Raw genomic sequence first — 16572 nt, forward strand, 5'->3', positions numbered from 1 at the left:
AACGGGCCGCGGCCTGTAACGGGACGCGGCCTGTAACGGGCCGCGGCCTGTAACGGGACGCGGTCTGTAACGGGACGCGGCCTGTAACGGGAAGCGGTCGCGGTCTGTAACGGGACGCGGTCTGTAACGGGACGGGCCGCGGGTCTGTAACGGGCCGCGGTCTGTAACGGGACGGGGCCGCGGTCTGTAACGGGCCGCGGTCTGTAACGGGCCGCGGTCTGTAACGGGACGCGGCCGCGGTCTGTAACGGGACGCGGCCGCGGTCTGTAACGGGACGTGGTCTGTAACGGGACGCGGTCGTGGTCTGTAACGGGAAGCGGCCGCGGTCTGTAACGGGCCGCGGTCTGTAACGGGCCGCGGTCTGTAACGGGCGGGCCGCGGTCTGTAACGGGCGGGCCGCGGTCTGTAACGGGACGCGGTCTGTAACGGGACGGGGCCGCGGTCTGTAACGGGAAGCGGCCGCGGTCTGTAACGGGCCGCGGTCTGTAACGGGAAGCGGTCGCGGTCTGTAACGGGACGCGGTCTGTAACGGGACGGGGCCGCGGTCTGTAACGGGAAGCGGTCGCGGTCTGTAACGGGACGCGGTCTGTAACGGGACGCGGTCGCGGTCTGTACTAAGTGTGTTGCTCTAATGCCCAGAGATAAGTGTGTGTGTGCTGGAATCATGTTTGATTTGCCCATCACAACAGATTCCTTTCCTCAGATTTTGAGCCAACCTGTTTCCTGCAGAGTTAGACCTCAACATTAGTACCTGCAACTCTGTAACAGCTTGTGATGATGATATTTGGCACTGTTCTGTTAAGTAACATGGAGCTTCATTCTCTCTCCCCTTCCTCTCTCTCTCCCTTCCTCCCTCTCTCTCTCCCTTCCTCCCTCCCCTCTCTCCCTCCCTCCCTCTCTCTCTCCCTTCCTCCCTCTCTCTCTCCCTTCCTCCCTCTCTCTCTCCCTTCCTCCCTCTCTCTCTCCCTCCCTCTCTCTCTCCCTTCCTCCCTCTCTCCCTTCCTCCCTCCAGCGTATGAGGTCAGAGAGAGACTCTTTGAAGGAGACCATTGAAGAGCTGCGTTGTGTTAAGGCTCAGAAGGAACAACTCTCTACAGGTGAAAAAACCAGACACACTCCCATCGTTGATCTGTGTATCTCCTTGCTGTCAGTGTCTCTGATTGACCAGAGAAAGTAAAGAGCTGGAAGATATGTTATTGAAGGATGAAATCAGGCTGGGTTGCTCAGTTGCCTTGTTGCTACTTGCAGCAGTGATGTCTTTGGTCTAGTTTGTTTATATTCACGTCCTTACAGTGCCTCTAGTCTGTTTTTGTAGAGAGTTGTGTTTGTGTCTAACGATGTATTTTTGTTTCTCCAGGCATGGTTCCACTCGGGAATAACGAGGGCTCTGATTCGCTGGCTGAAGAGATCATCACCCCAGAGATCCGGTATGATTTGTTGAATGCCCAGACATTCCACAGCCCACCCCAAGACTGAATCATGCATATTACATTCACCCATAATGCAGCTCACACCGTGTTTACTTTCATCCAACAGGCTCTGTTTTGCAAGGAGGAATGTTGACATCATAATGAGCATGTGTACTGTTTAACTACCCCCCAGTCCTCACACTGACATCTGTTATCGTACTTTATCAACGTTTCAAAGATTAGTGCTCCGTTTCCGTTAGATCCCCACGTGTGTATATAAACCCTTTATCAAGGCTCATTAACTTTATGTGATCACTTCAAAAGACGTTCTTTACACTAAACCAATTAGGCCTCTCTTCTTCTCTGGCCGTTTCCCGCTCTAGTCGATTTTCACATACTCCGCTCGGCACAGCCAGATACCTTCAAGGCTTTTTCTGTTTTGTTCTGTCTGCTTTGTAGAAGGCTGATGAGTGGCCTGGCTGCGTAATGTACTATGGACTGAGAGTTATGCTTGTTAATTATGTAATGTTCAGTATGTCTCCAGATCCTTCAGAGTTACATCAGCTTTGTTCTAGCTGCTTTCCAAGAGCTATGGAATGGAATGACATTCCCTGCTGATACAGCTAGCGTTAATGTAGCGTAGCTCAGTCTAGTGGCTGGAAACACAGCTAGCGTTAGTGTAGCGTAGCGCAGTCTAGTGGCTGGAAACACAGCTAGCGTTAGTGTAGCGTAGCTCAGTCTAGTGGCTGGAAACACAGCTAGCGTTAATGTAGCGTAGCTCAGTCTAGTGGCTGGAAACACAGCTAGCGTTAATGTAGCGTAGCGCAGTCTAGTGGCTGGAAACACAGCTAGCGTTAGTGTAGCGTAGCTCAGTCTAGTGGCTGGAAACACAGCTAGCGTTAATGTAGCGTAGCTCAGTCTAGTGGCTGGAAACACCGCTAGCGTTAGTGTAGCGTAGCTCAGTCTAGTGGCTGGAAACACAGCTAGCGTTAGTGTAGCGTAGCTCAGTCTAGTGGCTGGAAACACAGCTAGCGTTAGTGTAGCATATGTAAATAGTCTGGGTGGGCGTTTGATACGTTTAGTTGTTCAGCAGTCTTATGGCTTGAGGGTAGAAGCTGTTAAGGAGCCTTTTGGTCCCAGACTTGGCACTCCGGTATCGCTTGCCGTGCGGTAGCAGAGAGAACAGTCTATGACTTGGGTGACCTGCCTTCCTCTGACACTGCCTAGTATATAGGTCCTGGATGTCAGGAAGCTTGTACCCATTACGAGTACAGATTATTGTATGGGACAATATAGAAATGTTAGGGTTTGCTGGTGTCCTCTTCACGACTTTCTTGGTGTGTTTGGACCATGATAGTTTGTTGGTGATGTGGACACCAAGGAACTTGAAGCTCTCAACCTGCTCCACTACAGCCCCGTCGATGAGAATGGGAGCGTGCTCGGTCCTCCTTTTCCTGTAGTCCACAATCATTTCCTTAGTCTTGTTTACGTTGAGGGAGAGGTTGTTGTCCTGGCACCACACGGCCAGGTCTCTGACCTCCTCCCTATAGGCTGTCTCATCGTTGTCGGTGATCAGGCCTACTACTGTTGTGTTGGAGTCGTGCCTGGCCGTGCAGTCATGAGTGAACAGGGAGTACAGGAGGGGACTGAGCACGTACCCCTGAGGGGCCCCCGTGTTGAGGATCAGCGTAGCGGATGTGTTGTTACCTACCCTCACCACCTGGGTGAGGGTGGACTCAGGATGTCCACGATCCAGTTTCAGAGGGAGGTTTTTAGTTCCATGATCCTTAGCTTAGTGATGAGCTGTAGTCAATGAATAGCATTCTCACCTAGGTGTTCCTTTTGTCCAGGTGGGAAAGGGCAGTGTGGAGTGGCAATAGAGAATGTATCATCTGTGGATCTGTTGGGGGCAGAATGCAATTTTGGAGTGGGTTTAGGGTTTCTGGGATGATGGTGTTGATGTGAGCCATGACCAGCCTTTCAAAGCACTTCATGGCTACAGATGTGAGTGCTACGGGTCAGTAGTCATTTAGGCAGGTTACCTTGGTGTTCTTGGGCACAGGGACTATGGTGGTCTACTTGAAACATGTTGGTATTACAGACTCAGACAGGGAGAGGTTGAAAATGTCAGTGAAGACACTTGGAAGTTGGTCTGAGTACATGTCCTGGTAATCCTCCTGGCCCTGTGAATGTTGACCTGTTTTAAGGTCTGTCTCGTGTCTGTGTAAATCATCAGATCCAACCAACCAATCCAATCAGATCCAACCAACCTATCAGATCCAACCAACCTATCAGATCCAACCAACCTATCAGATCCAACCAATCAGAGCAGATCCAACCAACCATATCATATCAGATCCAACCAACCTATCAGATCCAACCAATCATATCACATCCAACCAATCAGATCACATCCAACCAATCAGATCAGATCCAACCAACCAATCAGATCCAACCAATCAGATCAGATCCAACCCAAACCCGTGACATTATTTAGAATTCTGAATCCAGACCCGCATCGGGTCTCAGGTATTCGGGTACAAGTGGATTTGTGAATGAATATCTCTAGTTTGAATATAGCCTTACCGCTCCTGTGACCCCCACAGGCAGCCTTACTGCTGCTGGAACCCCCACAGGCAGCATTACCGCTGCTGGAACCCCCACAGGCAGCCTTACCGCTGCTGTAACCCCCACAGGCAGCCTGACCGCTGCTGGAACCCCCACGGGCAGCCTTACCGCTGCTGGAACCCCCACGGGCAGCCTTACCGCTGCCGTGACCCCCACAGGCAGCCTGACCGCTGCCGTGACCCCCACAGGCAGCCCTGACCGCTGCCGTGACCCCCACAGGCAGCCTGACCGCTGCCGTGACCCACCACAGGCAGCCTGACCGGCCGGTGACCCCCACAGGCAGCCTTACCGCTGCGGTGACCCCCACAGGCAGCCTTACCGCTGCGGTGACCCCCACAGGCAGCCTTACCGCTGCGGTGACCCCCACAGGCAGCCTTACCGCTGCGGTGACCCCCACAGGCAGCCTGACCGCTGCCGTGACCCCCACAGGCAGCCTGACCGCTGCCGTGACCCCCAAGGCAGCAGCCTGACCGCTGCCGTGACCCCACAGGCAGCCTGACCGCTGCCGTGACCCCCACAGGCAGCCTGACCGCTGCCGTGACCCCCACAGGCAGCCTGACCGCTGCCTGTGGGGGTGTTTCCCCCCCCACAAAAAATTTGGATCCCCATTAGCTGACGCCATGGAGACAGCTAGTCTTACTGTGGTCGGACACATAACTGACAAAAACATTAGACAATATACTTTACAATTTACATACGTTTAAACAACATGTAGATGTTGAAGCTATATAATAGCTAATGTTAATGTGTTGGACGGTGGCGTCGGCTGCGTGTTGGACGGTGGCGTCGGCTGCGTGTTGGACGGTGGCGTCGGCTGCGTGTTGGACGGTGGCGTCGGCTGCGTGTTGGACGGTGGCGTCGGCTGCGTGTTGGACGGTGGCGTCGGTAATCTGTTAGACAGTAATGTTGGTAACGTGATGGAGGATAATGTTGGTAACCTGTTAGACAGTAATGTTGGTAATGTGTTAGATAGTAATGTTGGTAACCTGTTAGACAGTAATGTTGGTAATGTGTTAGATAGTAATGTTGGTAACCTGTTAGACAGTAATGTCGGTAACGTGGTGGTCCTCTGTTCCAGAGAGAAGCTGATCAGACTGCAGCATGAGAACAACATGTTGAAGCTGGCCCAGGAGGGGTCCGATAACGAGAAGATTGCTCTGCTGCAGAGTCTACTGGAGGACGCTAACAGTAGGAAGAATGAACTCGAGACAGAAAACAGGTGCACACACACTATACACACACACTACACACACTATACACACACTATACACACTACACACACACACTACATACACTATACACACACACTATACACACTACACACACACACTACATATGTTTATGTCCTTGTGAATACCTAAAATCAATTTCTATTAAAAATCCTATTTTCTCTAAACCTAGTTCTAATCCTGACTGTACCCCCCCCTCCCCCCCGTGCGCTGAAACATGGTGTGTGTGTGTTCCAGACTGGTGAACCAGAGACTGATTGAGGGTCAGAGTCAGGTGGAGGAGCTGCAGAGGAATCTTCAGGAACAGGGCTCCAAAGCAGAGGATGTGAGTACCACTAAACTGATCTCCGATCAGCTTTTCGGATCATTTCACCTGCTGCTGTTTTATAGAGACGGTTTATTACATTACAACGATCAGAACAACTATTAAAGAACTGGAAACTACAGAAACTGTCATCCTGGGGGTGTTCACGTTACACTACAGAACCCCCTGTCATCCTGGGGGTGTTCACATGACACTACAGAACCCCCCACAACACCCTGTCATCCTGGGGGTGTTCACATTACACTACAGAACCCCCTACAACACCCTGTCATCCTGGGGGTGTTCACATTACACTACAGAACCCCCTGTCATCCTGGGGGTGTTCACATTAAACTACAGAACCCCCTGTCATCCTGGGGGTGTTCACGTTACACTACAGAACCCCCTACATCATCCTGGGGGGTGTTCACATTAAACTACAGAACCCCCTACAACACCCTGTCATCCTGGGGGGTGTTCACATTAAACTACAGAACCCCCTACAACACCCTGTCATCCCTGGGGGTGTTCACATTACCTACAACACCCTGTCATCCTGGGGGTGTTCACATTACACTATAGAACCCCCTACAACCCCCTGTCATCCTGGGGGTGTTCAAGTTACACTACAGAACCCCCTACAACACCCTGTCATACTGGGGGTGTTCACATTACACTACAGAACCCCCTGTCATCCCTGGGGGTGTTCACATTACACTACAGAACCCCCTGTCATCCCTGGGGGTGTTCACATTACACTACAGAACCCACTGTCATCCCTGGGGGTGTTCACATTACACTACAGAACCCCCTACAACACCCTGTCATCCTGGGGGTGTTCACATTAGATCCGGTGAAGGGAGCTGGCTCTTACTGCTACGTCATATCAGTTCATTCTCTTATCTGGCTCTTTTACCCAGAATACCTTTTTCCCCGATGAGAAACTAAAGCTACTAAAGTTACTAATTTTAGTCTTGTTTCATTGTCCTCATATCAACCCATAAACTGCATGGATGTGGTGTGTCACTAACATTCTAACACTGTGTGTGTGTGTGTGTGTGTGTGTGTGTGTGTGTGTGTGTGTTCTCTCGGTTGTTGTCTGTGTAACATCATGTTTTAGCGTTGGAAAGGCATTGATTTACCCGGCCAACCTATCCTGGTTGAAGGTTAGAGGTCGTGTGTGTGTATAGAGCTCTCCTGATTGGATAATGAAACTGTCATCGATGACATCAGCAGGAAGAGTATTGTGTGTGTGACGACGTAACCGCCTCTTGTCTTTGTCTCCTCACTGCATGACCTCTAACCTCTCTCACTCTCCCTCCCTCTCACTGCATGACCAACCTAACTGAAATGCTGCTCTCTCTCTCTCTCTCTCTCTCTCTCTCTCTCTCTCGCTCTCGCGCTCGCTCCCTCTCTCTCTCTCTCTCTCTCTCGCTCCCCCTCTCTCTTTCTCTCTCTCTGTGGTTCGCTGGTTTTGTCCTGTATTAAATCACCCATCCTCTCTCTCTCTCTCTCTCTCGCCCCCCCTTTCTCTCTCTCTGTGGGTCCCTGGTTTTGTCCTGTATTAAATCACCCATCCTCTCTCTCTAACTCTGCTTCCCCCCTCAGGTGATTGTAAGTATGGCTTGGAGATCCCAGTTAGACTCCTTCACTCCATGTGTAATAGTTTCATTCCATTATACACTGAGCGTACAAAACATTAAGAACACCTGCTCTTTCCATGACATAGACTGACCAGGTGAATCCAGGTGAAATCTATGATCCCTTATTGATGTCACTTGTTAAATCCACTTCAATCATTGTAGATGAAGGGGAGGAGACATGGTTAAAGAAGGATTTTTAAGCCTTGAGACAATTCCATTCAGAGGGTGAATGGGCAAGACAAAATATTGAAGTGCCTTCGAAAGGGGTATGGTACTAGGTGTCAGGTGTACTGGTTTGTGTCAAGAACTGCAACGCTGCTGGATTTTCACTCTCAACAGTTCCCTGTGTATCAAGAATGGTCCATCACCCAAAGGACATCCAGCCAACTTGACACAACTGTGGGAAGCATTGGAGTCAACATGGACCAGCATCCCTGTGGAACACTTTCAACACCTTGTAGAGTCCATGTCCTGATGAATTGAGGCTGTTCTGAGGGCAAAAGGGGGAGCAACTCAATATTAGGAAGAGCTTCTTAATGTTTTGTACACTCAGTGTACTTAGATTAGTGGTTAAGAATTGCATTTTCAATCTATACTGAAGAAAAATATAAACGCAACATATAAAGTGTTGGTCCTACGTTTCATGAGCTGAAATAAAATATCACAGAAATCTTCCATATGCACAAAAAGCTTATTTATCTCACATTTTGTGAACAAAGAGCATGATCAATACACAGATGCACCTTGTGCTGGGGACAATAACAGTTTTTAGGGAGCTTGCAATTGACATGCTGACCGCTGAAATTTTCACCAGAGCTGTTGCCAGAGAATTTAATGTTCATTTCTCTAACATAAGCCACCTCCAACGTTGTTTTAGATAATTTGGCTGTACGTCCAACCGACCTCACAAACGCAGACCACGTGTAACCATGCCAACCCAGGACCTCCACATCCAGCATCGTCACCTGCAGGATCGTCTGAGACCAGCCACCCAGACAGCACTTGATTGCCTGGGCCTGGCTCCCCAGTGGGTGGGCCTATGCCCACCCATGGCTGCGCCCCTGCCCAGTCAAGTGAAATCCATAGATTAGTGCCTAATTAATTAATTAATTAATTACCTTCTATGAACTGTAACTCGGTAAAATCATTGCATTTTGCGTTTTATATTTTTGTTCAGTATACATGCTGGTGATTTTAAATCAGGGTGCTACTAGTCTCTATAGAATCTTTGTTTTCTAGCTACACACCTATCTCATACCACATGAGATATGACTCTTAACTCCTAAATCATTCATGGTGTATTTAGAACTTGGAAGTCCAATTTCCAGTTCACCTTTTTAATTTAATTTAAGGAAATAAAAAGAAAACAGAAAATCAATATACCAACATCAAATATGTGTATTGCAACATAATTCCCGAGCGTTACAGTATTGCAATGTGTCTCAATGTGTTAACATGTCGAGTCAGCACCGTATAGGCCGAATGTCGGGGACATCATTGGTGCTTTACAACGCCCTCTGGTGGACAGCCAAGGAAGTCTCTCGTCTTGATGAAATCATAACCAAACATTTTTTATTCTTTTTTTTTTTTTTTTTTAGTCAATCATTCTGAAGAAGAAGAATGATGTACACATGTAAGTAGTCATTTAAATTAATTTGTTCAATTAAGCTTGGAAGTTTTTAAAAGTTTAGTCAGATCGATTTTTAACCCTAAGGCATCCTGACTTGTCTGTTGCTGATGTTGTGTTCTCTAAAAGGGAGAAGTTACGGGAAGTGAACCGTCAACTGCAGAAGAAGAGTGCGTACATCGATGACTTGGAGCCCAAATACACATCTAGCTGTAAGTTAAACATCTATTATCGTTGTAGATGTATAAAATATAGAATATACACAAATTAGACTTAGCGCAGATGCTTTTCATCCATAGTGACTTAGTTGTTAGTCTTTAACTATTGTGTCATTGTTGATTCTCCTTCCAGCCCAGAAAGTAGAGGAGCTAGAGGAAGCGCTGAAGAAGAAGGATGAAGATATGAAGCAGATGGAGGACAGATATAAGAAGTACCTGGAGAAGGCGAAGAGTGTTATCCGGACCCTGGATCCTAAACAGAACCAAGGCTCAGCACCAGAGGTCCAGGCCTTGAAGAACCAGCTGCAGGAGAAGGAGAGAATGCTGCACTCTCTGGAGGTACCAAGGGGCTGGTGTAGGGGTTGAACTGGGTTTAGGGTGAGGGTTAGGTCTGGGCTGGGTTAGGGGTTGAACTGGGTTTAGGGTGAGGGTTAGGGGTTGAACTGGGTTTAGGGTGAGGGTAAGGGTTAGGTCTGGGCTGTGTTAGGGGTTGAACTGGGTTTAGGATGAGGGTAAGGGATAGGTCTGGGCGGGTGGGTTTAGGGTGAGGTTTAGGTCCAGGCACTGAAGAACCAGCTAGAGGATACTTCACATGGGGTTTGGGTTTGAGAAAGGGTTTGAGAGAGAGATAATACCACCACTTTACTAAATTTACCTTCTCAGTCAGACTCAACCCGTTTACTAACGTGCTGTTCCTCTGTTCATCTCCCTCTACAGAAAGACTACGACAAGACCAAGGCCCAGAGAGACCAGGAGGAGAAACTCATAGTGTCTGCCTGGTACAACATGGTCAGTTTAATATTGAACCAATAAGGCCCGAGGGGGTGTGATATATGGCCAATATACCACGGCTAAGAGCTGTTCTTATGCACAATGCAATGCCCTTAGCCGTGATATATTGGTCATATACCACAGCCCCCTGAGGTGTCTTATTGCTATTATAAACTGGTTACCAACGTAATTAGAGCAGTAAAAATACATGTTTTTGTCATAACCGTGTTATACGGTCTGATATGCCACTGCTTTTAGCCAGTCAGCATTCAGGGCTCAAACCACTCAGTTTATAATACATTATATTAGTCATTTCAAACACTAGAGGGCACTGTAGGATTTCCTGTCACTTATAATGAAAACTCCATAGAGATTAAAACAAGGAGCAGTGGTGCCGTCAACAGCGAGAAGCATTTGAAGAAATGTCCCACAGCAGACGCAGGGGACTTAACCATCAATATCTTTAATGAATATCTGAATATCTTTAATGAATATCTGAATATCTTTAATGAATATCTTAATGAAGCCACCGTGTCGTCGTCGTCGTCCCCCAGGGCATGGCTCTCCAGAAGAAGGCAGCAGAGGACCGTCTGGCCAGTACGGGTTCAGGACAGTCCTTCCTGGCCCGCCAGAGACAGGCTACCAGTACACGCCGCTCCTACCCCGGACACGTCCAGCCTACCACCGCCAGGTAGACACAGCACCATGACCCCAGCACCGTGACCCTTCACCCTGACCCTCCAGGCCAGGTAGACACAGCACCGTGACCCCAGCACCGTGACCCTTCACCCTGACCCTCCAGGCCAGGTAGACACAGCACCATGACCCCAGCACCGTGACCCTTCACCCTGACCCTCCAGGCCAGGTAGACACAGCACCGTGACCCCAGCACCGTCACCCTTCACCCTGACCCTCCAGGCCAGGTAGACACAGCACCGTGACCCCAGCACCGTGACCCTTCACCCTGACCCTCCAGGCCAGGTAGACACAGCACCGTGACCCCTACCTGACCCTTCACCCTGACCCTCCAGGCCAGGTAGACACAGCACCATGACCCCAGCACCGTGACCCTTCACCCTGACCCTCCAGGCCAGGTAGACACAGCACCATGACCCCAGCACCGTGACCCTTCACCCTGACCCTCCAGGCCAGGTAGACACAGCACCGTGACAAACCCCTACCTGACCCTTCACCCTGACCTCCAGGCCAGGTAGACACAGCACCATGGACCCCAGCACCGTGACCCTTCACCCTGACCCTCAAGGCCAGGTAGACACAGCACCGTGACCCCTACCTGACCCTTCACCCTGACCCTCCAGGCCAGGTAGACACAGCACCATGACCCCAGCACCGTGACCCTTCACCCTGACCCTCCAGGCCAGGTAGACACAGCACCATGACCCCAGCACCGTCACCCTTCACCCTGGACCCTCCAGGCCAGGTAGACACAGCACCGTGACCCCAGCACCGTGACCCTTCACCCTGACCCTCCAGGCCAGGTAGACACAGCACCGTGACCCCTACCTGACCCTTCACCCTGACCCTCCAGGCCAGGTAGACACAGCACCATGACCCCCAGCACCCTGACCCTTCACCCTGACCCTCCAGGCCAGGTAGACACAGCACCATGACCCCAGCACCGTGACCCTTCACCCTGACCCTCCAGGCCAGGTAGACACAGCACCGTGACCCCTACCTGACCCTTCACCCTGACCCTCCAGGCCAGGTAGACACAGCACCATGACCCCAGCACCGTGACCCTTCACCCTGACCCTCCAGGCCAGGTAGACACAGCACCATGACCCCAGCACCGTGACCCTTCACCCTGACCCTCCAGGCCAGGTAGACACAGCACCATGACCCCAGCACCGTGACCCTTCACCCTGACCCTCCAGGCCAGGTAGACACAGCACCGTGACCCCTACCTGACCCTTCACCCTGACCCTCCAGGCCAGGTAGACACAGCACCGTGACCCCAGCACCGTGACCCTTCACCCTGACCCTCCAGGCCAGGTAGACACAGCACCATGACCCCAGCACCGTGACCCTTCACCCTGACCCTCCAGGCCAGGTAGACACAGCACCATGACCCCAGCACCGTCACCCTTCACCCTGACCCTCCAGGCCAGGTAGACACAGCACCGTGACCCCAGCACCGTGACCCTTCACCCTGACCCTCCAGGCCAGGTAGACACAGCACCGTGACCCCTACCTGACCCTTCACCCTGACCCTCCAGGCCAGGTAGACACAGCACCATGACCCCAGCACCGTGACCCTTCACCCTTCACCCTGACCCTCCAGGCCAGGTAGACACAGCACCGTGACCCCTACCTGACCCTTCACCCTGAGTCCTGACCCTCCAGGCCAGGTAGACACAGCACCGTGACCCCAGCACCGTCACCCTTCACCCTGACCCTCCAGGCCAGGTAGACACAGCACCATGACCCCAGCACCGTGACCCTTCACCCTGACCCTCCAGGCCAGGTAGACACAGCACCGTGACCCCTACCTGACCCTTCACCCTGAGTCCTGACCCTCCAGGCCAGGTAGACACGGCAACAACTGACCCCAGCCCCGGAATCCATCAGTTATCCACCAGACAGACCAGACGCCGCTCTGTAACGGGTGTCGGCTCTGCCAAGCAATCCAGACAGTTCAGGATGGATTAAACCTGTCCTGTCCCTCTGTTCTGTCCTCCTTTTCAGTCCTTCAGTTCAGGATGGATGAGTTGATCTTTAACTGACAGTATTATTATGCACATTTCTCTTAAACATGTTACCGTTTCTGTTCTGTCAGGAATCCCTCTATCTAATAACTGTTTTCAGATTTCTTTTGTAACACAATGTTGTGAGCAGAGATGCAGTTTTCACAAATTGGTAGCGGATTGATGTTTTTTTCTTCTTTTTTTCGTTCTAAAATCGGAGGATATTTTTTGTATCTCGATCTGATGCTCACAGGATGTGATGTACCAGGATGTGATGTAATGCCTTGCAGTCAGTGACTGTCAGGACATGTTTAGTAACAGAGAGGGATATGGTATGTCTCTGAGTTGGTCTCGTTAGCTGTCCCGGTACCTTGTTTATATGTGTTCAGTAACGCTGAGTGTGCTTTCCGTTTGTCTGTGTTAGACAGTCTTGCTGTTGCCTGTAGTGGGAGATTTGAAAGGTTAGTTGTATAGGGGACTCCTCTAGCCTGTTGGCAATGTATTAGCTGTGGAAGATATTCCACAAGTGTATTAAACAAGGTCTTTCTTCATCGTCATCATCATCATTAGAAATGTTAACAGTAGAAAGTTTCCTATTTCTAATTGACTTTCTAAATCAACCATTTTCAATTGGCTGAATTATTAATGATCCTGAAATAAGGCGAAGCACCCTTTTCCCCATCTGTAGTCCGCACATACCAGCCAGCGGTCATTATTGATTATTGAACCAGCGATTACTGATCAAGCATCTCTCCCGTGTCCTCCTGCGTTGTTTGAGGGAATTCCAAGCTGTTCGTTCCTCTTTTTGTCCATCTGACCATGTGAGAACAGTTCTGCTGTGTGTGAACGACACTGTCCAGGCCTTCGTTCATATTTCAGTGTGTAGTGGGACCAGTTGCTTTCTAAACGGTAGTGTCCATATTTTAAGCAGTGGACTTAAGTCAGTGGTCATATCTGGCAATATCTAACAGATGGAAATTGGAAATTGAAGGTATCGAAAGGGGTCTGAAATACAAAACACATGAACTCGTGAAAGAACCGCTGCTGCCTCGAGGAGGTGGATCGTAACATAGAAATTGATCTTTGAGTTTTAGCGTGAGGCCTATTTTCCCGTTCTCGTTCACTCACTGCGCTACGTACGCCTCTGACACTACGCGGGACGTCGCGTCGTGTCTGAAAGGAGTTTGACTGTCTTAACTCTGACCGACCTAATTAAGGGACTATACTCCCTCCGTGGTGTCTGTCCCAATGAAATAAGCAGTAGATTACCAACGGGTTGGACTGTGTACTTGACTACGGTTGTAATTTAGTAGAACGTAGACAGACTTTCATACTAGGAACGTTAGAATCTCCTGATTTTTGATTTGCATACAATCTGAATATCTGTTTATCAGCCACTGATGTCATTGTAAAAAGGTTTTGGGGGGGGGTATCATGTTTTAACGTGAAATACGAGACGTTTTAACGTGATATACGAGACGTTTTAACGTGTTCTGACAACTCTGCACCCTCATGGTTTTGTCTTCAACTTTTAAGCTTTTGGATGTGGGAATGTTTTCTTAACATTTTAAAACTGCCATTTAAAAAAAAAAAAAAAAGGAGTCTCTGTACAGTCATCTCTTACCATCATAACATGGTGTTAGAAGGGAATCAACCTCGTCAAATAATAACAAACAAGTTCATCAAATATAAGACCGGAACATCGTTAGAGTCGACACGAGAGAATATCTGACAGAAAATAATAATATCACATGAGTTTTGTCGGGGGGGGGGGGTTTGTGACGAAAAAGAAGCTTAATAAAGCTCTGTCTCTCTCACTCATCGTCCGAGCGGAGCCGTTGCTATGGATACTAACAGGCAGAGAGCACACGGAGCAGAAGCAGGACAGTGCAGGCCCAGAGATGAGCGGGGCCCAGAGATGAGCGGGGCCCAGAGATGAGCAGCTAACAGAGAAAGTTATTTCTGATTTTGGGTTAGGACAGATGATAAAATGAAAGAAAAAAATATTTGGTTTTCGGTTAGGGATTTTTTTTTTATTAACGATCCCAATTTTGTTTTAACGTTCACAACCCTACTTCACTAGTTCATTAATCGTTTCATCCTCCTACCTATCATTTTAAAACCTTCAGCGTGTTAAACGACTTTACTGTCCTGTCTCTGACTGCTCATATTGTCTCTGTCCTGTCTCTGACTGCTCATATTGTCTCTGATTGGTCATATTGTCTCTGTCCTGTCTCTGACTGGTCATATTGTCTCTGACTGGTCATATTGTCTCTGACTGGTCATATTGTCTCTGATTGGTCATATTGTCTCTGTCCTGTCTCTGACTGGTCATATTGTCTCTGACTGGTCATATTGTCTCTGACTGGTCATATTGTCTCTGTCCTATTCTCTGACTGGTCATATTGTCTCTGACTGGTCATATTGTCTCTGTCCTGTCTCTGACTGGTCATATTGTCTCTGACTGGTCATATTGTCTCTGACTGGTCATATTGTCTCTGTCCTGTCTCTGACTGCTCATTGTCTCTGTCCTGTCTCTGACTGCTCATATTGTCTCTGTCCTGTCTGGTCATATTGTCTCTGTCCTGTCTGGTCATATTGTCTCTGTCCTGTCTGGTCATATTGTCTCTGTCCTGTCTCTGACTGCTCATATTGTCTCTGTCCTGTCTCTGACTGCTCATATTGTCTCTGTCCTGTCTCTGACTGCTCATATTGTCTCTGACTGGTCATATTGTCTCTGTCCTGTCTCTGACTGGTTATATTGTCTCTGTCCTGTCTCTGACTGGTCATATTGTCTCTGACACTACCAGACACAACAGCCTCTAATGGGGTTGGGGAGCTGGGGCAGCTAGGAAGCCTCTCTCGCTCTGTCTCTCGCTCTGTCTCTCGCTCTGTCTGTCTGTCTCTCGCTCTGTCTCTCGCTCTGTCTCTCGCTCTGTCTCTCGCTCTGTCTCTCGCTCTGTCTCTCGCTCTGTCTCTCGCTCTGTCTCTCGCTCTGTCTCTCGCTCTGTCTCTCGCTCTCTCTCCGTTGTGTTAAATGAGAGCGGATAACCTGTCAAACCTTTTATAAAGTTAGTAGCCTGATTTGATATGAAACACTTTTCCCCAAAGCCTTTTTGAAGCCTGGGTCATGTTCATCAGGCACCAAATGGACAGAAACGGGGAGTACTCGGTTTTTTTTGTTGTTGTGTTGCACAATGTTTTTGAAACGTATTGCTACGATGGGCCCTAATGAACACGACCCAGGTGTGGCGCCCATGGACAAACAGGCAGCAAGTCAACAAGGATATTATGAACATTTTTAAAGGGCTTTTACCTCAAGTGTTAGTGTAAAACCAGTGTGAGAAAGAGACAGCTTAGGGGCTGTAGTAGTGTAATTCATCCTGATTCTGTTGTCTTTTTTAAATTAAAGTTTTCACATAATAACAAAAATATACTTGTCCATCTTATTATGCAACTGATGAACTTTTTATGACTCTTCTTGTGTGAAAGACTGGTCTCCTGACATGCGTTGATATGATTGGTAGGGCAACGTGTCTCTTTACTGTCTGTCCTGTTAGTTTTTTTGCATGTCTCCTGATGAACGTAAAACTACCCTGCATCCCAAATGGAACACTATTCGCTACTTAGTGCACTACTTTAGACCAGAGCCCTATATAGGGAATAGGGTGCAGTTTGGAACTAAGAGTTAGTTTTGCTAGAGGAGCTCTGGAAAAATGATGGTAACACTTTACTTCAAGCCTGCAGGTATAATGCTTCATAACTGCTCATAAGCACCTATAAGAGTATTATCTTGTCTCTTTATGTCAACTGACTCAAACGGCTGGTATTTCATCCATTATGAGATGAGACATTTATAATAGGGTCATATGCTTATGACAATGCATTATAGCCGCATCATAATGCATTATAACCTCTGGTATTAAGTAAAGTGGTACTGAAGTTACGACTGGTTTTTCACTACCGTCCATGATGATAGACCCATTATCTCCTACCTGTTCTACACTGGTCCCACAGCGGTTAGTCTCCTCGCCTGGT

General features: G+C 48.9%; 1 protein-coding gene across 8 annotated transcripts in view; it reads left to right on the plus strand.

Annotated features, from left to right (window-relative positions):
* The window catches only part of hook3 (hook microtubule-tethering protein 3), a 63965-nt gene extending 49744 nt beyond the window's left edge, over window positions 1-14221 (plus strand). The window contains exons 12-22 of one of the 8 annotated variants that reach the window (XR_003866895.1): window positions 1013-1097; window positions 1358-1427; window positions 5116-5256; window positions 5504-5591; window positions 8812-8846; window positions 8970-9052; window positions 9192-9397; window positions 9776-9847; window positions 10384-10520; window positions 12072-12198; window positions 12315-14221. Coding sequence is in view for 1 of the 8 variants with exons in the window: in XM_029692495.1 (XP_029548355.1) it covers window positions 1013-1097; window positions 1358-1427; window positions 5116-5256; window positions 5504-5591; window positions 8812-8846; window positions 8970-9052; window positions 9192-9397; window positions 9776-9847; window positions 10384-10520; window positions 12072-12075 (921 nt within the window). In the remaining 7 variants the exon portion in view is untranslated. Of the gene's footprint in view, window positions 1-1012; window positions 1098-1357; window positions 1428-5115; window positions 5257-5503; window positions 5592-8811; window positions 8847-8969; window positions 9053-9191; window positions 9398-9775; window positions 9848-10383; window positions 10982-11098; window positions 11222-12071 lie in introns of those variants that run through there. The other 7 variants (XR_003866896.1, XR_003866893.1, XR_003866894.1 and 4 more) reach the window with 7 other exon arrangements.
* Window positions 14222-16572: the final 2351 nt, after the last annotated feature.

This window comes from Salmo trutta, chromosome 15 (genome assembly GCF_901001165.1).
Source record: "Salmo trutta chromosome 15, fSalTru1.1, whole genome shotgun sequence".
Lineage (NCBI taxonomy): Eukaryota > Metazoa > Chordata > Actinopteri > Salmoniformes > Salmonidae > Salmo > Salmo trutta.